Raw genomic sequence first — 23,539 nt, forward strand, 5'->3', positions numbered from 1 at the left:
CAATTCTCAAAATCACGTGTCTGGAGGTGGTTACAAAGACAGAGACGGGTAAGGTTAAGAAGGGATTTGACAAGGATGAGAATTTTACAATCAAAGCAGTACTTAATTGGGAGCAACAGTAAATCACCATGCACTAGAGTGATGGCTGAACAAGACTTGTTGCAAAGTGGAATTTTGGGCAGTTTTGGGCAAAGTGTTAAAAAATTCTTGCACAAGATGTGGCTGACACTGGCTGGGCCAGCATTTATTGCCCAATGCTAATCACCCTTTGAAAGACGGCAGTGAGCTGTGTTATGACACGGGGTAAACTCTCCAGTTTAATGTAAACCAACACCACAAAAGATTTATCGCATGCAGTTATCTGTGAAAATTCAAGACGCCAAGAACAATTAAATGCTGTTTACAAGCCCTTCCTCTAACCTTCCCTTCTATAATACTAGTCTGATAAAACCCCGATTAAGATTTACAAAACAAAACTTATTTCAAAACAGGCGGCTTTCCGTTTTATCTTTATTCCTGTCTTTTCTTCTTCTTGGGGATTCTGCTTCACAGGTTACTGATCAGTAAAGGTACCTATAAGAGAGCTATTTTCCAGGCAGTCTTGACATGCTGATAGCTTGGCAGCTCTCCTCTCAACAGTTCAATATTCCCTGGCCTTATACCCCCAAAGAATCAGATTATGTTGTTATGTAAGATTGTCAACATACTAAATTCAAATTGGATTGGAGTTTGGAAGTTTTCAGGGCATAATTTAAATTGATTGGCCTAATTCAAATCTGTTTTGTCATTTCCAGGCAACCAGCTACCCAAGCTACCCCAGTGGCTGGATCATATGCTACATTGTATCTTACTGAGAACACCTGATGCTTTCACTGCTAACTTCTAACTCTTAAAAGTATAGTACACCCACATCTTCATAACACCTTCCCCTTAAGAAAAAATGAACCATAATGAAAAGATGGCTTCATTCTTTTTTAAAAAACATTACCCTAACATACACATAACTTCAATATATGTTCACCTTAACTTCTTACCATATATATGTGCGTGTGTGTGCGCGTGCGTGCGTAAAAACATTAAATAAATATAAATCTCATCTAAACTCAGTTAAATCCACAATAACGCATCTGCAATTACATTCTTACAATCTGCAACATCTACGATTTTAAAATTAAAACTCTAACATAAGATTCCAACAAAATAGTTTCATATTCTCATCTTTAAATCGTTCAAAAAATATAAGATTGTGACCAGTGTACACAACTGCCTCCACATTGCGTGTGACATACACATTAAAATGTTGAGAGGCCAGTACAAAACTCAATAGTTTTTTTTCCTCGATTGTGGAGTATTTCCTCTGGTGGATGCTGATCATCTTCATATAATAACCAACTGGCAGTTCAATCCCATCCTCATCTTCCTGTAGGAGTAAAGCACCAACTCCTATGACAATAGCATCAATGGCGACATTAAAAAGGTTTTGAAGTTTGGTGTAGCTAAAACTGGTTGGCTGGTTAATATGGCTTTCAAATGGTCAAATGCCTCCTGACATGGTTCTGTCCACCGCAACTGTTGTCTTCTTCAGCAAATCGGTTAACGGTGCCACTACACTGAAGAAGTTGGGAACAAACTTCTGATAGAATCCACTGAGTCTTAAGAATCAAAGCACCTCTTTCTTCAAGGTTGGTCATGGAAATTCCTTGATTACCTTCATCTTTGCGTTCCATGGGATCAACCTTCCATGACCGAAGTTATGTCCCAAGAATGTCACCTCTGCTTTCACAAATTCAGTTTTAAGCTTATTACCAATTTTGCTTCTCGTAGTTGTTCAAAGAGCTCTGCCAACTGTACCATATGATCTTTCCAGGACTTACTAAAGATCACTACATCGTCCAAATAGACTTCACAGCTTGTTAACCCAGCCACAACTCTGTTCATGAGTCTTTTGAATGCAGCAGGTGTGTTCTTCATTCCAAATGACATCACTTTAAACTAATATAGCCCATTTGGGGTTACAAACTCAGAAATATCTTTCGCCAACTCTGATAACTCCTCAGTTTCTTGTCTTCCTTGGGCTTCTCCACAAGGAGTGTCACTCCCAACTTGGATCGTGCCAAATCATTCTCAAGAACAAACTGGATTTCTGGAACTGACACTCTGTCAATCACTCCCACTGTAACTTTCCCAGTCTTGAGTTAGCACTCCAACCTGATCTTACAAAGGAGAATGCTAAACCTCTGTCCATCTATCCCACAAATTACCACACACTCTGGTAACAGATCAGAAAAAAAATGCATGTTCGCTCATCCCTTACCGTCAGTAACTGGTTAGACCCTGTATCTCTCAAATTATAACTACTTGTCCTTTGCCCCTGTTCTTTCGGAGTAAACTTTACCCACAGGCAAATCCTTTGCAGAGATCAGGTACTAACTCCATACCCTGTCCCTGCTTAGGCTGTGCATTCTTCTGCAGCTCCTTGGCTCTTCTTTGAATCTCCTTTACTACCTTCACTAATGCCACTGGCTTAGCTTCTTTTACCACATCTTTTCCCACAGTGCCTTTAATAACTAGCATTGTGACTGTACCTCCTTTCCAACTTCTTGGGCTTCTTTTTTATGCTCTGGTAAATTCTTATCAATGCTCTCTACTCTTGGTTTAGTAGTGTATGATCTCTCCTTTTCCCAACTTCCATCCCTCACAGGATGAAATTCTGGCTGGAAACTTGTCTTATGCAACAATATGTACTCATCTGATAATTCTGCTTCCTTTTTCATTTCCTGAACTTTCTGTTCTTCCATGTGAATTCTTACGATCTCTGGAAGTGAATTTTTAAACTCCTCCAGCAGAATAATCTCTCATAGAGCTTCAAAGATCCTATCTATTTTCAAAGCACACGCCCATCTATCAAAATGACGATGTTTAATTCTTTCGAACTCAACGCAAGTCTGAACTGGTTCCTTCTTTATGTTTCTAAATCGCTGCCCATGTGTTTCTGGTACCAGTTCATAAGCACTTAAAATAGCCTGTTTGACCTCTTCAGAATCTCTTGACCCCATGTCTGACAGTGCAGCAAATACCTCATTAGCTCTGCGTACCAGTTTAGTCTGAACTAGCATTATCCATAAATTCTCAGACCATTCCATCTGCCTCGCCAATTTTTCAAGTGAAATAAAGGCGGTTTCAAATTCTCACATTCAGATTCTCTTTTTGCTCAGCTAAGAATTTTCTTCTTCTCTTTCTCTATCACTTTCTTCTCTTTGCTCAGCTAAGAAACTTCTCTCTCTCTTTCCCTTTCTCTCTCCCTTTGTTTATCGTCTAACTCCATTTTCCTCAATTGTAATTTAAGTTTTTCTATCTCTACTGTGCTAGTCTGTTTCTCTGGCACACCTAAGTGTTTGAGTAATTGCCTGGCAATTTCAGCTTTACTTTTGTCCTTGGTTAAACCCAAATCTAACTTAGAACATAGAACATAGAACAATACAGCACAGAACAGGCCCTTCGGCCCACTATGTTGTGCCGAACATTTGTCCTAGCTTAAGCACCCATCCATGTACCTATCCAATTGCCGCTTAAAGGTCACCAAAGATTCTGACTCTACCACTCCCACAGGCAGCGCATTCCATGCCCCCACCACTCTCTGGGTAAAGAACCCACCCCTTACATCCCCCCTATACCTTCCACTCTTCACCTTAAATTTATGTCCCCTTGTAACACACTGTTGCACCCGGGGAAAAAGTTTCTGACTGTCTACTCTATCTATTCCTCTGATCATCTTATAAACCTCGATCAAGTCACCCCTCATCCTTCGCCGTTCCAACGAGAAAAGGCCTAGCACTCTCAACCTATCCTCGTCCGACCTATTCTCCATTCCAGGCAACACCCTGGTAAATCTTCTCTGCACCCTCTCCAAAGCTTCCACATCTTTCCTAAAGTGAGGCGACCAGAACTGCACACAGTACTCCAAATGTGGCCTAACCAAAGTCCTGTACAGTTGCAACATCACTTCACGACTCTTGAATTCAATCCCTCTGCTAATGAACGCTAATACACCATAGGCCTTCTTACAAGGTCTATCCACCTGAGTGGCAACTTTCAAAGATCTATGAACATAGACCCCAAGATCCCTCTGTTCCTCCACCTCACTAAGAACCCTACCGTTAACCCTGTATTCCGCATTCTTATTTATCTTTCCAAAATGGACAACCTCACACTTGGCAGGGTTGAACTCCATCTGCCACTCCTCAGCCCAGCTCTGCATCATATCTAAGTCCCTTTGCAGCCGACAACAGCCCTCCTCACTATCCACAACTCCACCAATCTTCGTATCATCTGCAAATTTACTGACCCACCCTTCGACTCCCTCATCCAAGTCATTAATAAAAATTACGAACAGCAGAGGACCCAGAACTGATCCCTGCGGAATTCCACTTGTAACTGGGCTCCAGGCTGAATATTTACCATCTACCACCACTCTCTGACTTCGACCGGTTAGCCAGTTTTCTATCCAATTGGCCAAATTTCCCTCTATCCCATGCCTCCTGACTTTCCGCATAAACCTACCATGGGGAACCTTATCAAATGCCTTACTAAAATCCATGTACACTACATCCACTGCTCTATCCTCATCCACATGCTTGGTCACCTCCTCGAAGAATTCAATCAGACTTGTAAGGCAAGACCTACCCTTCACAAATCCGTGCTGGCTGTCCCTAATCAAGCAGTGCCTTTCCAGATACTCATAAATCCTATCCCTCAATACCCTTTCCATTACTTTACCTACCACCGAAGTAAGACTAACTGGCCTGTAATTCCCGGGGTTATCCCTATTCCCTTTTTTGAACAGGGGCACAACATTCGCCACTCTCCAGTCCCCTGGTACCACCCCCGTTGACAGTGAAGATGAAAAGATCATTGCCAACGGTACTGCAATTTCCTCTCTTGCTTCCCACATAATCCTAGGATATATCCTATCAGGCCCGGGGGACTTGTCTATCCTCAAGTTGTTCAAAATGTCCAACACATCTTCCTTCCTAACAAGTATCTCCTCTAGCTTACCAGTCAGTTTCACACTCTCCTCTTCAACAATACGGTCCCTCTCATTCGTAAATACTGAAGAGAAGTACTCATTCAAGACCTCTCCTATCTCTTCCGACTCAATACACAGTCTCCCACTACTGTCCTTGATCGGACCTACCCTCGTTCTCGTCATTCTCAGGTTTCTCACATACGCATAAAATGCCTTGGGGTTATCCTTGATCCTATCCGCCAAAGATTTTTCATGCCCTCTCTTAGCTCTCTTAATCCCTTTCTTCAGGTCCCTTCTGGCTATCCTGTATCCCTCCACTGCTCTGTCTGAACCCTGTTTCCTCAACCTTATGTAAGCCTCCTTCTTCCTCTTTACAAGACATTCAACCTCCCTCGTCAACCAAGGTTCCCTCACACGACCATTTCTTTCCTGCCTGACAGGTACATACATATCAAGGACATGTCGTATCTGTTCCTTGAAAAAGTTCCACATTTCCACGACATCCTTCCCTGACAGCCTATGCTCCCAACTTATGCTCCTCAGATCCTGTCTTACAGCATCGTAATTACCCTTCCCCCAATTGTAAAACCTACCCTGTTGCACGCACCTATCTCTCTCCATAACCAAGGTGAAAGTCACAGAATTGTGGTCACCATCACCAAAATGTTCACCCACTAACAAGCCCATCACTTGTCCCGGTTCATTACCGAGTACCAAATCCAAAATGGCCTCCCCTCTGGTCGGACAATCGACATACTGAGTTAGAAAAGCTTCCTGGACACACTGCACAAACACCGCCCCATCCAATCTACTTGATCTAAAGAGCTTCCAATCAATATTTGGGAAGTTGAAATCGCCCTGTGGCTTCTGCACGTTTCCAAAATCTGTTTCCCAAAGTGTTTCTCCACATCTCTGCTGCTATTGGGGGGCCTATAGTAAACACCCAACAAGGTGACTGCACCTTTCCTATTTCTGACTTCAGCCCATTCTACCTCTAAAGGCAGATCCCACTCGAACTGCCTTTCTGCAGCCGTTATACCATTTCTAATTAGCAACGCCACCCCCCCTACTTTTTTACCACCCTCCCTAATCCTACTGAAACATCTGTAACCAGGAACCTCCAACAACCATTCCTGTCTCTCTTCTATCCACGTTTCTGTGATGGCCACAACATCGTAGTCCCAGGTACCGATCCACGCCTTAAGTTAAGTTCACCCACCCTATTTCTGATACTCCTTGCGTTGAAGTATACGCACTTGAACCCATCTCTGTGTCCGCAAGTATTCCCTGTCAGTGCTACCTTCTTCACAGCCTTCCTGCTTTGCTAATTCTAAAAGTATGGCCTTTTTCTTTCCTTCTGAACTTTCTTGGCAAATCCTAGAACCTCTTTAGCAAGTTTAAGGGCCATTTCTTTCACTTTTAATTTAATCAACCACAGGTAACCGAAATTAAACAAACTGTCTCACGTTTTCTTTAAAGATCTAGGAACACCAACCTGCAAGTGTTTAAATCTGCTGGGATTTTTCAAACCCCCAAATCTATTCAAATCTGTCTAAAACAGTTCAAGCCCCCAAACTGTTATGACACAGGGTAAACTTTCTTGTTTACTGTAAATCAGCAACACAAGATTTATCCCACGCAGTAATCTGAAAACTCAAGAGGCCAAGAACTGTTTCAAGTAAAAATTAACAACTTTATTCCTTAAAGAATAACAGAGAATTAACTATTTACAACTCCTTCCTCTCACGTATCTTTCACCTTCCCTTCTATAATACTAGTCCAATAAAACCCCCGATTAAGATTTACAAAACAAAACTTCTTATCTCAAAACCAGACAGCTTTCAGTTTTATCTGTATCTTGTCTTTTCTTCTTCTTGGGAATTCTACTTCACAGGTTACTGATCGATAAATGTATCTTCAAGGGAGCTATTTTCCAGGCAGTCTTGACATGCTGATAGCTTGGCAGTTCTCCTCTCAACTGTTCAATGTTCCCTGGCCTTATACACCCCCCCCCCCCCCACCATGCATCAGATTGTGTCATTGGCTTTTAAGATTGTCAATATACTAAATTCAAACTGGATTGCAGTTTGATGTTTTTCAGAGTACAAATTTAAACTGATTGGCCTATTTCGAATTTGTTTTGCCGTTTCCAGGCTACCAGCTACCCCAGTAGCTGGAGCACATGCTACGTTGCATCTTATTGAGAACATTTACTGCTGTCACTGCTAGTTTTCAACTCTTAAAAGATACAGTACACCACATCTTCATAACAGCTGCCATCTTAAATCGTGTGGTTCTAGTACATGACCGTTATGTTAAGGGAGTTGCAGGATTTTGACCCAATGACAGTGAAGGGATAGAGATATAGTTCTAAGTCAGAATGGTGTAAGACTTAGAGGAGAACTTACAGGTTGTGGTTTTTCCATACATTTGCTCCCTTTGCCCTTCTAGGTGTAGAAGTCATGAATTTGCAAGGTACTGTTGAAGTGAAAGATAGGAGGTTCACCAAGACAGGACCAGAATAGTCAAATAAAAAAGACAGTAAAAACCAGAAAGAACTGTGGATGTTATAAATCAGAAACAAATGGCTGGAAAGACTTAGCAGGTCTGGCAGAATCTGTGGAGAGAAATGAGAGTTAACATTTTGGGTCCAGTGACCCTTCTTCAGAACTGATGGTAATTAGGAAAATGTTGGGTTTTATGCAGAAGATAAGGTGGGGAGAGGGGGTAAGAAATAAACAATAGGTGGAGATAGACCCCACAGAGAGAGAAGGACAATTTAACAGACAAAGGAGTGGATAACAATCCAGCTAGGAGGATAAATACTAATGGGGACTGTTGATGACTAGCAATTGGTTGTGTATAATAGCAAACCAGGTGACCACAAAGCATGAAGTGTGGGGTTGGGCTAATAGAGAAGCTAAAGCCCTAAAGTTATTGAACTTGATGTTGAGTCCAGAAGGCTGCAGAGTTCCCAAGCAGAAAATTAGGTGTTCTTCCAGCTTGCGCTGAGCTTTGCCAGAGCACTGCAGCAAGCCTGAGACAGATGTTGGCCAGGGAACTGGTAGTTCAGGGTCTTTTTTGCAGACAGAACATGCAGTTACCCAGTCTATGCTTAATTTTCACAGTATAAAGAAAACCACATTGTGACCAGCAAATGCAGTAGGCTAGATGATAAGGATGATAAAGCTAGATAAAAAGATAACAAAGTCACTGAAGAGTAGTTCAGGGAGCGTGTGCTGAGGCAGGGGTAGAATCAGCAATGTAATCTTGCTGGAAATAGAGACTTAACAGTGGACAATACATATGGTTAGATGCTCACCCTGCAGTTAGTTAGGACATCAGGGTGGCACATGGTCTACTTCAATCCCCACAGTTGCCAAGGAGAATGATAAAGTTGATGGCTAATGATTGGAGCTTTGCCCAGGGAACAAACAAGTTGGCTTATGCATTCCCAACTGGTCTGGTTCACATGTTACTGCAGATCCACAGAAATGTATTTCCCCCTTAACTGCCCTCTGGACAATAAATGCTCACCTAGCCAGCGATGCCCATATCCCATAGATAATATATTTTCTTATAAAGTCAAATTCAAGAAATGAGAAGAGACTCAACATTAAGGCAACTTTTAGCCTGGTGTGAAGTCTTAGAACCATTGCAAAAAAAATGAAATGGGAATTGGAAGAAAACTCTCCATTGGTTGGAAGCAGAAAGGAAAATGGCTGCAGTTGGGAGGTTAATCACCTCAGTGCCAGGACATAATTGCAGGAGTTTGTCAGGTGTGTATCCTAAGTCCCATCATTTTAGGATATCATCAATTACCTTGCCTTCATCACAAGGTCAGAAGTCAGAATGTTTGCTGATAAATTTCACGAAAGTCAATATTCGTGACTCAAATCAAACAATCAGCATCCAAAGGCATGGTTTGGGCTGACAGGAATTACAAAACATATATATATGTCACACAAATGCTGATCAATGTCTATTTCCAAAGAGAAAAACAGCAGTACATCCATCACCATCACAGGAGCCACCATTAACCAGAATCTTAACTGGACCACCCACTCAAATACTACAGTAAGAAGAGCAGGTCAGAAGCTGAGATTTCCTCATCAAAGTAACTCACCCATTAACTCCCAAAACTTGTCCAGCATTTAGAAAGATACAAGTCAGGAATATGATTGAATAGTCTTGACTCGCTTGGAGGAGTGCAAATTGAACACTGAAGACTTCAACACTACCTGATCAAAGCAACAAAGCGGTCTGTCTGACTGGCACAAAATGCAGCTGTGTACAGTCTACAAGATATACTTCAGAAAATTGTCAAGGCTCTTCAACAATAACTCAAACCTTGACCTCTTTCACCTTGAAGAACACAGGTAGCAGACATGTAGTACCACCTGCAAATTCTCCTCAAAGTCACTTACATTTAACCTGGAATGATGACATCACTGCAGTGTCACTGGATCAAAATAGTGGAATTCCCTTTGCAACTGTATTCCATGTGAACCCTAATTGTTCAAGATTGCAGTTCATCACCACTCTCAGGAAGGAATCTGGGATCAGCAATAATTGCTGGCCTTAAAAGTAACACATTTCCTTTAAAAAAGGCAATTCCACTGCTATGAATTCCCTACTTAAAGTCATATTGCCTCAACTCAAAACACACCTACCTCCCAAATATGCCATTTTCCTCCACCTTTGCATTGGAGGTTTTTCCAGTAACACCTGCAGACCACAGAACATTCACACTCTTGTGCACTTCTTTTGGATCATCCCAAATCTCTCACCTCATTCATCGTCCAACTTCTTCCTATTTCCTGTTTTACATTCTTTTTCCCAAACACACTCATTCCTTGCATTCTCCCTGCTTCTTCATTCTCCTCCTCCAACCTGCTCGTCAGCCATCTCCTTAACTTCATATCTAAGCTCTACGGGCTGGAGACGAGGTAAAGGAGGAAGAAAATTTTAATGCAACCAAGAATGAGCAACAGTTCGTCATCAGAAGGAATGATATAATTGAGTCTTTTTATTAGTACAGTGGAAGTTGAGATTCAATCTTAATAAGCGACATGAAATTATGATGGGCTTTTGCTAAATGAAACAAAAACTATATACACTGCTCAATGAGTCAGTAATTTGTGATCAAAGATGAACAAGAACGAACTTTAAAAAAAACAACATGCTCCAACATAGAATGCACTACCAAAAGCAATCCTGCACCATGGACTGTTTAGTTCTTAAAAAGTAGACAATTATTTCAACAATGAATCAAAAGTAAATGCAAAATTCAACCAAATGGATTGAAGTGAAACGTCCTTTCAGCAAACTGATACATTTCCTGAATAGCATACCTCAAATGTGTTTATTCAAAACAGAGATTTTTACAAATAATTTAGTACTTTCCCCAACAGTCAGCTGTCATGGTGCATATATGCACCAATGATTAGGTAAAAAACGAGATGAGGTCCTACAAGCAGAATTTAGGGAGTTATGAGCCCAGTTAAAAAGTAGGATCTCGGAGGTAGTAATCTCAGGATTGTTACTAGGGGCACGTGCTAGTCAGAGTTGAGAAGCAAGAATAAGCAGGATGAATGCATAGCTTGAGAAATGGTCCAGGGAGGGAGGGGTGTAGAGTTTTGGGACCAGTTTTGGGGGAGGTGTGATTATTACAAAGTGGACGGTCTATGCCTGCTCCGGACTGGAACCATGTCCCAGGGGATGCTTTCGCTAATGCTGTTGGGGAGAGTTTAAACTAATGTGGCAAGGAGATGGGAACCAAATGAGGACGTTAGTGTACAGTAAGGAGGGAATAACTAAAGCCTGTAAGAAACTAGATAATGAAGTCAGCGTGACTAAGTCAGCAGACAGCGAGCACATGATGAACACAGAGGGACTGGGGGTCTGAGGTGCATTTGTTTAATGTGAGACGTCTAGTAAGTAAGGCAGATAAACTTAGGGCTTGGATTTGTACCTGGGAGTATGACGTTATTGCTGTTACTGAGATTTTATTGATGGAATAGCATAATTGGCAGCTAAACAACCCAGGATATGGATGTTTCAGGCAGGATAGAGATGGAGGTAAAAGGGGTGGAGGAGTTGCATTTTTGATCAGAGGATATCACAGCTGTGCTGAAGGAGAGCACTATGGAGGACTCGAGTAGGGAGGTAATATGGGCAGAGCTCAGAAATAGGAAGAGTGCGGTAGCAGTGTTGGGGCTGCACTACAGGCCTCTTAACAGCGACCGTGAGATAGAGGTACAGATTACAGAAAGATGTAGGAACAACATGGTGGTGGGTAATAGGAGATTTTAATTTTCCCAACATTGACTGGGATTCACTTAGCGTTAGAGGTCTAGATGGAGCAGAATTTGTAAGGAGCATCCAGGAGGGTTTTATAGAGCAGTATGTAAATAGTCCAACTCAGGAAGGGGTGGTAAATAGTCCAACTCAGGAACTGGACCTGGTGTTGGGGAATGAGCCCAGCTAGGCAGTTGAAGTTTCAGTAGGGAAATAGTGATCACAATTCCACAAGTTTTAGAATACTCACGGGCCGAAAGGAAGATTGCTAAATTGGGGAATTCCTGATTAAGGGCTTATGCCTGAAATGTCAATTATCCTGCTCCTCAAATGCTGCCTGACCTGCTGTGCTTTTTCAGTACTACACTCTCGACTCTGATTTCCAGCATTTATAGTCCTCACTTTCTCCCAAATTGGGGGAATGTGAATTGGGAGCAGCTGTTTGAAGGTAAACCCACATTAGGTACGTGGGAGGCTTTTAAAGAGAGATTGATCAGAATGCAGGACAGACATGCCCCTGTGAAAATGAGGGATAGAAATGGCAAGATGAGGGAACCAGGTGATTTAGGGATGACAGTTGAAATTGTGAGTCTAGCTAAGAAGAAAAATAAAGCATACATAAAGGTCAAGGTGAGTGAAAACAGACAAAGCTTTGGAAGAATATCGGGAAAGTAGGACCAATGTGAAACAAGGAATTAAGAGGGCAAAAAGGGGTCATGAAGTATCTTTAGCAAATAGGGTTAAAGAAAATCCCAAGTCTTATTCGTATGTAAGGAGCAAGAGAGTAACGAGAGAAAGAGTTGGCTGATTCAAGGACAAGGGAGAAAACTTATGCGTGGAGTCAGAAAATGGGTGAGATTCTTAATGAATCTGTATTCACCGAGGAGAGGAACAGGACAGATGTTAAGGTTAGAGACAGATGTTTGATTACTCTCCGTCATTCGACATGAGGGAATAAGTGTTGGGTATTCTAAAAGGCATTAAGGTGGACAAGTCCCCAGGTCTGAATGGGATCTCTCTCAGGTTATTGAGGGAAACGAGGGGGAAATAGCTGGGACCTTAACTGATATCTTTGCAGCATACTTGAATGTGGGTGAGGCCCTGGAGAATTACTAATGTAGTCCCTTGTTTAAGGGTAGCAAGGGTAATCTAGGTAATTATAGAGCAGTGAGCCTGACGTCAGTGGTGGGGAAGCTGCTGGAGAAGATATTGAGGGATAGGATCTATTTACATTTGGAAGAAAATGGACTGATCAGTGATAGACAACATGGTTTTGTGCAGGGGAGGTCATGTCTTAACAACTTAATAGAACTCTGAGGAAGTGACAAAGTTGATTGATGAGGGAAGGGCTGTAGAAAGCATATACATAGACATCAGTAGGGCATTTGATAAGGTTTTCCATAGTAGGCTGATGGACAAAGTGAAGTCACATGGGGTCCAGGGTCTACTAGTTAGATGGATAGAGAACTGGCTGGGCAGCATGAGACAGTAGTAGTGGAAGGGAGTTTCTCAAAATGGAGAACTGTGACCAGTGGTGTTCCACAGAGATCAGTGTTGAGACCACAGTTCTTTGTGATATACATAAGTAATCTGGAGGAAGGTATAGATGGTCTGATTAGCAAGTTTACAGATGACATTAAGATTGGTGGAATAGTAGATGGTAAAGGGGATTATCAGAATATAGCAGAATATAGATAGATTGGAGAGTTGGGCAGAGAAATGGCAGATCGAGTTCAATCTGGGAAAATGCAAAGTGATGCATTTTGGAAGATCCAATTCAAGAGCAAACTATACAGTAAATGGAAAAGCCCTGTGGAAAACTGATGTATAGAGAGGTGAGTGTTCAGGTCCATTGTACCCTGAAAGCGCCAACGCTAGTCGATACAGTGGTCAAGACAACATATGGCATGCTTTCCTTCATCAGACAGGGTATTGAGTACAAGAGTTGGCAGGTCATGTCACAGTTATACAGGACTTTGGTTTGGCCACATTTGGAATACTGCATACACTTCTGGTCATCACATTACGAGAAGGATGTGGATACTTTGGAGAGGATTCACAGGAGGTTCACCAGAATGTTGCCTGGTATGGAGGGTGCTAGCTATGAAGACTGGTGGAGTAGGTTAGGATTATTTTCATTAGAAAGGCAGAGGCTTTTTTTTGGGGGGTGGGGGTGGAGAAGCACCTAGCTGAGGTGTACAAAATTATGACAGGTATAGACAGGATGCATAGCAAGAATCTTCTTCCCAGAGTGGGGGGCTCAATTACTAGGGAGTCACAAGGTGAGGGGAAAAATTTAGGGGAGATATGCGTGGAAAGTTCAATACACAGAGAGTAATGGGTGCCTGGAATGCATTGCCAGTAGAGATGGTAGAGGCAGGCACGATAGCATCATTAAAGATGTATCTAGATAGATACATGAGTGGGCAGGGGGGAGGGATACAGATCTTGCAAAAATAGGTGACAAGGTTCAAAAGAAGACCTGGATCAGCGCAGGCTTGAATGGCTGAAGGAACTGTTTCTGTGCTGTCATTTTCTTTGTTCTGTAGCAGCATAGCAAAGTTTAAACAATTTCAGATGAACACTCAATGGAAAAATAAAGCAAAAAAAATCATCTTAATGTTTGTATACTGTATTGCAAACTAGAGTAATCAAGGCCCACTTTGAACAAAATACTGAAACACTAATGGTGCTTTTCTTAAACCTAATAGTTGTGGTAATACATGCAGTTTTTTTCCCTCATGAAAATAAACATTTTCATGGCACATGCTTGAATCTGTCCCAAGTGAATGAGAAATGCTGGAATGATACAAAGCAAAATGGACCATGGCAACATGCCCTTCCACGTTACGGTTATCTTTGCTTTCGGGCATTTTACAAGATGTTTGGAATAAATTGTGAAATTCCACAAAGGAGCTTGGTAATCAAAAGTACTTCAAGCAAAAATCAAAGGAAGATCCAAGGAGTCAATAACTGTATTTACTTGTAAAGACAACAAATAAAATCAAATTTTGCAGAATTATAATCCTAATTTCCAAATTTTTTGATAATCAAAAGGAAAATGTATCAATATATTAAAAAATACTATGCATGAAGTATGGAGTTCTCAGTATAGCCTACGGATGGTTAACATTTTCTATAATATCTTCAGCAGGATATATCACCACAATATTCTAAACTAAATGCAACAGATAGTTCATACTGAAGGAAGGTCACTAGACTTGAAACATTGTTTTCTCTCCACAGATGCTGCTGGGTTTCTCCAGCAATGTGTTTTTGTTTCAGATTACCAGCATCTGCAGTTCTTTGTTTTATTTAAATAATTTATATTCAACCTAACAGCTCAACATATGGGATTATTGAAACAGCTAAGTCTTTTCAGCCTGTGGCATTAACTAATTAGATCAATTAAAAACTTGATTATTGCAGCCTTGTTTTAGAAAAATTAGGAAAAGTATTTTTATCAGAATGAAAAACATTTGCATTCAGGTTTGTGGTTTCATAGTTTATTAACATTGAGGTTACACCTTCCAAAAATGCTTTAATGATTACTGTAAGGATCTGCGTTTTTTTAAAAATCATGACACTGTATAAAAGAAAGAATTATGGGAAAACAAATATGTCAGATATGTAGAGGCGTTAATAACTAGGAACTAGAGTTGAAAAATAATTAGCTGTTTCAGAGTATGAAATATATTAAAATGTACATATTGCTGAAAAGAGAGATCTTGCACTTATCAGAACAAATACCAGACTGCCAATTTCAATGTATCACAACAAATTACACTACAGGGGAAACAGATGCTGACTGACTAATAAAATCAGATGGAAATGCAAGAGACAAAGCTTCAGCAATATCTCTCCTACTCCATAATATTTAAGTTATGATGACCTTGCCACTATCACCCTTAAGCATTTATAAATCAAGTTCATTTTCTGCTACGGTAAAATTTATTTTTCAAAATAATCAATGATTCTATCCTGAAGTTATGGATGTTAAGAACTCAAATTTGGTTTGCTTCTCTAGTGATTTATCAATCTGTCTGTATGATTAAACTTACCAAAGTATATAATCCAATTAAACATCGCCATCAGGTTTGGAGCTTATCAGGTCTAAATTGTTTAACAACTATTTTCTATACATCAAACAATCAGGCCACTGCCACTCCATTAGGAATCTTATCAGGATCTGAGACGGAAAGATCACATCCAGACCAGAAATCGTTGGCACATTTCCTTCAAGGTTTTTCGACAATAATAGTTCCATGGCACCATTATGGAGACTAAGTGGAGAAAGTGAGGACTGCAGATGCTGGAGATCAGAGCTGAAAATGTGCTGCTGAAAAATCGTAGGTCAGGCAGCATCCAAGGAGCAGGAGAATCGACGTTTCAGGCATGAGCCCTTCTTCAGGAATGAGGAAAGTGTGCCCAGCAGGCTAAGATAAAAGATGGGGAGGAGGGACTTGGGGGAAGGGGCGTTGGAAATGCGATAGGTGGAAGGAGGTTAAGAGGAGGGTGATAGGCCGGAGTGGGGGTGGGGGCGGAGAGGTCAGGAAGAAGATTGCAGGTTAGGAAGGTGGTGCTGAGTTCGAGGGTTGGGACTGAGACAAGGTGGGGTGAGGGGAAATGAGGAAACTGGAGAAATCTGAGTTCATCCCTTGTGGTTGGAGGGTTCCTAGGCGGAAGATGAGGCACTCTTCCTCCAGCCGTCGTGTTGCTATGGTCTGGTGATGGAAGAGTCCAAGGACCTGCATGCCCTTGGTGGAGTGGGAAGGGGAGTTGAAGTGTTGAGCCATGGGGTGGTTGGGTTGGTTGGTCTGGGTGTCCCAGAGGTGTTCTCTGAGACGTTCTGCAAGTAGGCAGCCTGTCTCCCCAATATAGAGGAGGCCACATGGGATGCAGCGGATGCAGTAAATGATGTGTGTGGAGGTGCAACCTCCAACCCCGGCACCTTCCCCTGCAACCGCAAGAAATGCAAAACTTGCGCCCACACCTCCCCCCTTACTTCCCTCCAGGGCCCCAAGGGATCCTTCCATATCCGCCACAAATTCACCTACACCTCCACACATATCATTTAGTGCATCCGCTGCACCCGATGTGGCCTCCTCTATATCGGGGAGACAGGCCGCCTACTTGCAGAACGTTTCAGAGAACACCTCTGGGACACCCAGACCAACCAACCCAACCACCCCGTGGCTCAACACTTCAACTCCCCCTCTCACTCCACCAAGGACATGCAGGTCCTTGGACTCCTCCATCGCCAGACCATAGCAACACGACGGCTGGAGGAAGAGCGCGTCATCTTCCGCCTAGGAACCCTCCAACCACAAGGGATGAATGCAGATTTCTCCAGTTTCCTCATTTCCCCTCCCCCCACCTTTTCTCAGTCCCAACCCTCGAACTCAGCACCACCTTCCTTACCTGTAATCTTCTTCCTGACCTCTCCGCCCCCACCCCCACTCCGGCCTATCACCCTCACCTTAACCTCCTTCCACCTATCGCATTTCCAACACCCCTCCCCCAAGTCCCTCCTCCCTACCTTTTATCTTAGCCTGCTGGGCACACTTTCCTCATTCCTGAAGAAGGGCTCATGCCCGAAACGTCGATTCTCCTGCTCCTTGGATGCTGCCTGACCTGCTGCGCTTTTCCAGCAACACATTTTCAACCATGGAACTAAGTACCAACTTGAGATTTTCATTAGATGAATCGCCACCAATTGCTGTAGTAGGCTTTGAGGCTATGACCCTAGAGTGATAACCTGGGCCTCTGGGTTATATTTCAGTTACATTACCATTATGATACAATCTCCTATCGCACTTGGCCTTGATAAATGTACTCAACATATTTCAAAGCAAATATATTACTTGGCACTTTTGTTTTGGATAAAAATGCATTGCAGCAAGTCCTTACCTCTTTGGATAGCCGTGTAAACAGGTCTCCTCCCCTGAGAAAGTCCAACAGAAGGTACAGTTTCCCTTCAGTCTGGAAAGCTTTGAAAAGGTAGTTCATTTGGATGGGTATTAATTTAAAAGGAGCCAACAATAACAGTTATATTTATTATAAACTAGACAGCTCGAATACTTTATACAATTTTGCAATCGTTAATATCCTGTGTTACCACTGGTCTTATAAATCAATAACATGCATTTAAGTTTTGCCACAAGCACGTAGCAGTTGGGAACGTTCAGAATAAATGTGAAGTTTAGAGCACTTTTGTAGTCCTGGCTGTTATCCTATCTCTCCTTTACCTTCTGCTTTATCAAGTTAGCTTTCCAACACATTTTTATGGCTCAACTTTAATATTTTCTCAGATTTAGCATCACTGGTCAGTCTGAATAATGGAGGATGTTTATCAGAGTACATCTTCCTCTGTAATATCTAGATGAATAGTGAGATCCAGGAATAATATCAGAACATTTAAAGACTGTATCACAATTACAGCAATGAGTCTCAGGAATCAGTGTCCACCACTCTTCAAACTATAGGCTGAATATAACCATCAAAATAGATTTTGAGATCTAAACCAATGTGGTTTGAAGTTGAAAAGTATAAAATACATATTGCCATTAACTCTCTAGTAATACATTAATGCATTAAAGTGCCCCAAAAGGAGAAAAAAAAGTCTCATTTTTTGACATTGAGCCACTGAGTAAAATCATGGAAAATGACAACAGTTGATTAAAGAGGTAGGTTTTACAGAGCATAGCACGAGCTTAGAGAGATGGATCAATTTAGGAGGGAAATTCCCGGAGTTTAGGACCTCAGGACAGCCACCAATGGTGGAATGATTACAATCAAGGATACAAAAGAAGCTAGAAATGGAAGAGTGCAGATATATTGATGGCTTGTAGGGCTAAAGGGGGCTACAGAAGGATGGAAAGTAGGGTTGTGGGGGTTTTTAACACCAAGATGGGGATTCTAAAATTGAAGCATTGGTCAAAGTAAGTCAATGATATGCATAATTTCAAAACTCATTCACCAATTAAGATATGAGCAGAGCTTTGGACAAACACAGGTTGATGACAACCTGGTGTAAGGACTGGTATAGTTAAGTCTAAAAAGGGAACAAAAGCATTAGTGAGATTTTCAACAGATGATTTAAAGAATGGTCAATGTCAAATAACATTATAAAAGTGGTAGTCTTGGTATTGGTGTAGATGATGCAATGTAGATGGAAATTCAATTAGTGAACAAATAGAAAAAGGGGAAATGGTCATCTCAACAATTAGCAGGCAAGAGGTGTACATGGCTTGAAAAGAATAGGAAGGTATAATTTATCTCTGTCACAATCAAAGTGGGCACGGAACAAAGTTTCGACGGAGACCAAAGTTAACAGTGTTTCCAATTTTTAAGTTGGAGAAATTTTGCTTTTCAAATACTGCATGCCAGATTAGTGTAATGAATCAAAGTCAATTTAAGTATACAGTGATAATGGCGCCGGATATGGTCGAGTCCTTGTGAGCTCCTGCGTGCAGATCTAAGTTTCCTATTTCCTACAATCATTTTACACTCTAAACTTAATAGCATGCTTTTAAAAATTACTGTTTCATGTAAACTTACAGGTTTGAAGCTCCTCAGATCTTAACATTCGCCTGGATATTTTTGCGCCACTGTTTACTTATTATTTACTATGTTACTTAACTATGTGATCTGCCTGTATTGCTCGCAAGACAAAGCTTTTCACTGTGTCTCAGTACACATGACAATAAATTCAATAAAGCTGACCATCCACATTTACAGAGAATCTGAAGTGTTTATAGATTAAAGCACTGATACAGATGAAAAATAGAAGGGTCAAGAATAGTTCCTTGGGAAACTTCAGAGGTAGCAGTGAGATGAGGAGGAGCAGCCAGTATAAGTAATTCACTGGTTACAGTTAAGAAAGATTAGAACAGAACTAAATACATACAGCACTTCCGCTTAGCTGGACAGTGAAAACGCAGATTTGAGAATGGAGTAGCGCATTGTGTCAAGAGGTGCAATGTATTGTCAAAAGATGTAGACAACTTCAAAAGAATAGGAAGGGATAATTTATCACTGTCACAAAGGATGTAATTTGTAACATATCACACACACGTTCTTTTATTTTTAAGTAACAAGACAAACTTGTATTTCGATAGTATCTACAGTTATCTCAAGTATCTCAGAGTTCTTCAGTCAGTGGCATGCAGTCACTGTTGTAATGAAAGAAACAATGCACGCAGCAAACTCCTACAAGTGTGAAAATGGTCAGAAAATGTATTTGTGATATTGACGGAGGGATAAATAACGGCAGGAAGAGAAATAACTCCCCAAAATTCTCTTCAAAATGATGCTGTGGAATTGTGTGTTCATCTGTGATAGCAGCTGAAAGTCACAATTCAATGTCTCATCTGAAAGACAGCAATGTAGTCCTCCCCAGTAACTTTGGGTTGACGTCCCAGAGTGGGACATCAATACATAATCCTCTGAATAAAGTGCGAACTGAGCCACAGATCGCACTTCAGACTAATAAACTAATGTTTCAAACATCTGCAAGAGGCGCAAGAACCACCTCCATATATTACGAAAGCTTTTCTAAATGATATCAGAACACAAGACTTCAACAATGCACCATCTTCCCCACCCCCATATCTACTCAGATTATTGCAATACTGCATATTACTTTTTTTTTTCAAAACAAACTTACCATAGTGTAATTTGACGATGAATGGATGATTCACTTCAACTAATATATCACGTTCCATTTTAGTCCGAACTCTGTCTCTTACTGTAACGAGTGCAAAATGAAAGGCAAGTTTGATAAATACTTAAGTAGAAAACTTAAAAGGTGGCAAGAAACATATGTATCACATGGTTAAATTTTTATTTAGTGAAGCATTGCAGACAGGATACTGCAAATAAACTTCAAAACAAGGATAAAGTACAACATGTATACTTGACTAAGTAAGAAATTATAGCAAACTATTAACCAGACCCTGGTCAACTGGCACTCAAATCAGCAAAAATTATATACCTTAAATATCGTAATATTTATGCTGTAAATAAAGTGTATCACCTGCATTATGTTTCTATTACTTACTGTGCATTTTTATATTGATTTTAAGTGACACATTGATATCTTTACACAGTTTTTTGAGGGATGTTGTTGTCTCAAAACTTCGCTTGATCAGGGTTTACTGCGATTGTGCATACCTCTTCATTATCCAGAATATTTGATCCACCAGCACACTCCTGGTCCCTTTTGTGCCAGTTAATTTAAAAAGTTTGCTGTAACCCATTGTTAAAAAGTCAACAGAGCTGTATTCTTCACATTTTCTCCCACCATATACAAGTTCTTATAAGTAACAACCTCTCATACTGGAAAGTATTGTGACGCAGTGCACAGTTCCCAGTAACAAAATTCCAAGGGTGGGGACACCTAACCAAGGTTAAATGCAGCAACTAAGTAATTCTATGGGGATCTTGCCAGGTTCCACTGTCTGAGAAATTGCATCAACTTCATCAATAGCAATCAGGCACAAAATGCACACGAAATACGCATGAATCAACGGTTTCCCAGAAATCAGATTAAGCTGTTGAGTCATTCGAGCTTGCCCCAACATTCAATTAGACTGCAATTCATTTGTACATCACCTCCATTTGTCAACATTTGGTTCATATTGCTTGATGTCCTTACATAGGACAAGTTTACTGCTCAGTCCTGAAAGCTCCAAGTGTTAAAATAAAGAAGGGAGTGTGGGCAGAGGGTGCTGGACACAAAGGGATGGGAGGAGATGGGGCTGAAGGGAAGAGGAGGGAGATTAGGGGACTTGGTAATTGGAGATGAGAAAGATTATTTCAAATTTCTGCTATTGTGTATGCAAAACATGCTTCCTGATTTTTTTCTCCCAATTTCATTGAAGTATTAAAATTATGCCTCCTTGTTTTTAATTTGCCAGTGGCAAAGTTTTATACCAACTCAAGGGAATAACTTCAAACAGATTTTAAAAATTTAATTTGATTCACTACCATATTATTCCTCAATTTTCTACATTCGACCACAATCATATCAAAAGAAATGATATCTAGAAAGAAAATACAGATCATATGAGGGGAAATTATCAGAATGAGGAAAGGACATGGAACCCCAGCATGATTCACTATAATCTTTGAGCTTCAACAGGAAGTTGATCATTGCCTGGTGATGGTGGGGTACTGAAACTGTCCTGAACTGAGTGGCCAGAATGCTTGAAGTACCTAAATACCCAGAAACTTAAAAATGGCAAGAGGGAGTTAACCTCACATCTAATATTGGAAGCGTGTGTGACGTGGGTGCTCATTGTATATTTAAAATATATAACTTACAGCGCACACCATAAATTCCTGAATTTAATAAACAAAACATTTGTTCACAAAAGCAGAACCATACCGAAATACAGGGCTGCCAATAAACCAAATAATTCAATAGTTAGTTCCAACCAGACCAAATACTAGCATTTTCACAATCATTGTATTTTTCTTCGATATAGGTTAATGGAATACAGCACAAAGGAGGAAGCTATTCAACCTTCATTCCAATGCTGACTTTTTGAAAGAGACATCAGTAACCTTGCAAGTTCGAGAACCTGTCCAACACCTTTTAGAAATTATTTATGGATCACATCAGCATTCTAGGTTACAGCATATCAGATCCCAAATTAGCAAACAGTTCTCCTAATTTTCCCTTTAAATATTTCGCTGTTTAAATCTGTTACTTGATTCCACAAAGGGAATAGTGCTTCCTATCTGTTCCATCAATACCTTTCATTTTGAATTCCCTAACGTCTATTAAGTTACCATCGTGTTCCAAGAACTACAGTTACATTTTACAACAATTTATTATAGCTAAAGTCCTTGATCCCTGATGAGTAACCTTCTATGATTCTACCAAATCACATACATCTTTCATAAATGTAAGCTTGCAGCACAGCCTGTTGCAGTACTCCAGCTGAGCTGATCGCTCATGGAAAGATCAGGTGTGCTAATTCTGCAAAACCCCTCTATTAAAACAGCAAGATTTCTAGAGATTTTTCTTGGGAAGATCAATTGCTTGACCTGTAAGATAGAACGGCACAAATCATTTGAACAGTTATTCAGTAAAGGTGACATAACATGATATGCAAAAAATGTGATCCAACTCTAAAGTGCATTTCAGCCTTTTTAAAAAATAATCCCAGATATTTGTCTTAACAACTTAAATTCTAACGAAAGGGTAATCAGCTGCTTCCTTAATGGTTTAATATCCTAAAGATCTGTTCGGTTGCCTGCATTCTCAAAAACTGATGCTGCTTAAAAAGATGAGAAACTGCCTGAATTCTCTGTTGTCCAGAGGTATTGTCTGGCTGGTCTTGAACTAGTTTTCTAAATATCTCCTACCCAAATACACAAGTCTTTAATAGACAACCAACATGTTAGCATAGTAGAGATTTCCTCCAGGGTGCTTTATCAGTTAAAACAATGCTTACATTATTTCCCTCAACACAAGAAATATGGCATGGATATTGCAGTATTGATGGATCCAACACATTTATTACAACTCTATAAACATTACTCTATAAACATTGTCTATAATACAATTAACCTAGTAGTTTACAGGAGGAACATGTTTCTAGTCGAATGTCAAGCTTCAAGTGATGAGTAAGATGAAGTATGAGACCCTTATACCTTCAAGTATGATATAGTGATGCTATCACAAGCTTGCTTCCTAAAGGCAGATTGACCATTTAACATAAGTCATTTATTTGCTTCCATATTCCATTAACCTCGTTACTAATGACTTTTTTTTTAAAAAGAAATATTTTTTTGGTTGGGCCACCGTTAAATAATTTGAGTATTCACAAAGTCTCTGCTCATCCATGTGCTACTGTACTGTGCTCATTACACCCACTATCAATCAATTACACCTATACTTATAACCTTTGCAATGTCAATTTATTCCTTAGTATTAATTCAGCATTTATGGATGTGCATCAGCTTTCCACTAACCACAATTACAAATACCATAAGTTGGTAGAAAAAATTTAAAGTATACTGAATTGTTTGCAGAAAAGTGCAATATCATGAGTTCAAATGCAGGGCAAAACACGTACATATAATAAATTACATACCTTTTAATGTAGCCTTTTTAAGCACCTTCATAGCATATAATTGTCCAGCATCAGAACCTTGGGCTTTCCTAACCAGAAACACCTAAATATAGAAGGGAAAGAATAT

At 40.5% G+C, this 23,539-nt stretch overlaps 1 protein-coding gene across 6 annotated transcripts in view; it reads right to left on the reverse strand.

Annotated features, from left to right (window-relative positions):
* The window catches only part of LOC122554978 (ribosomal protein S6 kinase alpha-3), a 127,048-nt gene that overhangs the window by 50,404 nt on the left and 53,105 nt on the right, over positions 1-23,539 (reverse strand). For all 6 annotated transcript variants that reach the window (XM_043700465.2, XM_043700467.2, XM_043700466.2 and 3 more), the window contains 3 exons: positions 23,434-23,515; positions 19,995-20,075; positions 17,237-17,316 (listed from right to left, as the gene is read on the reverse strand). In XM_043700465.2, coding sequence (XP_043556400.1) covers positions 17,237-17,316; positions 19,995-20,075; positions 23,434-23,515 — 243 coding nt within the window. The remainder of the gene's footprint in view (positions 1-17,236; positions 17,317-19,994; positions 20,076-23,433; positions 23,516-23,539) is intronic.

This window comes from Chiloscyllium plagiosum, unplaced genomic scaffold (assembly GCF_037043375.1).
Source record: "Chiloscyllium plagiosum isolate Xiang-an unplaced genomic scaffold, Cpla_swu_hap1 HiC_scaffold_12, whole genome shotgun sequence".
NCBI lineage: Eukaryota > Metazoa > Chordata > Chondrichthyes > Orectolobiformes > Hemiscylliidae > Chiloscyllium > Chiloscyllium plagiosum.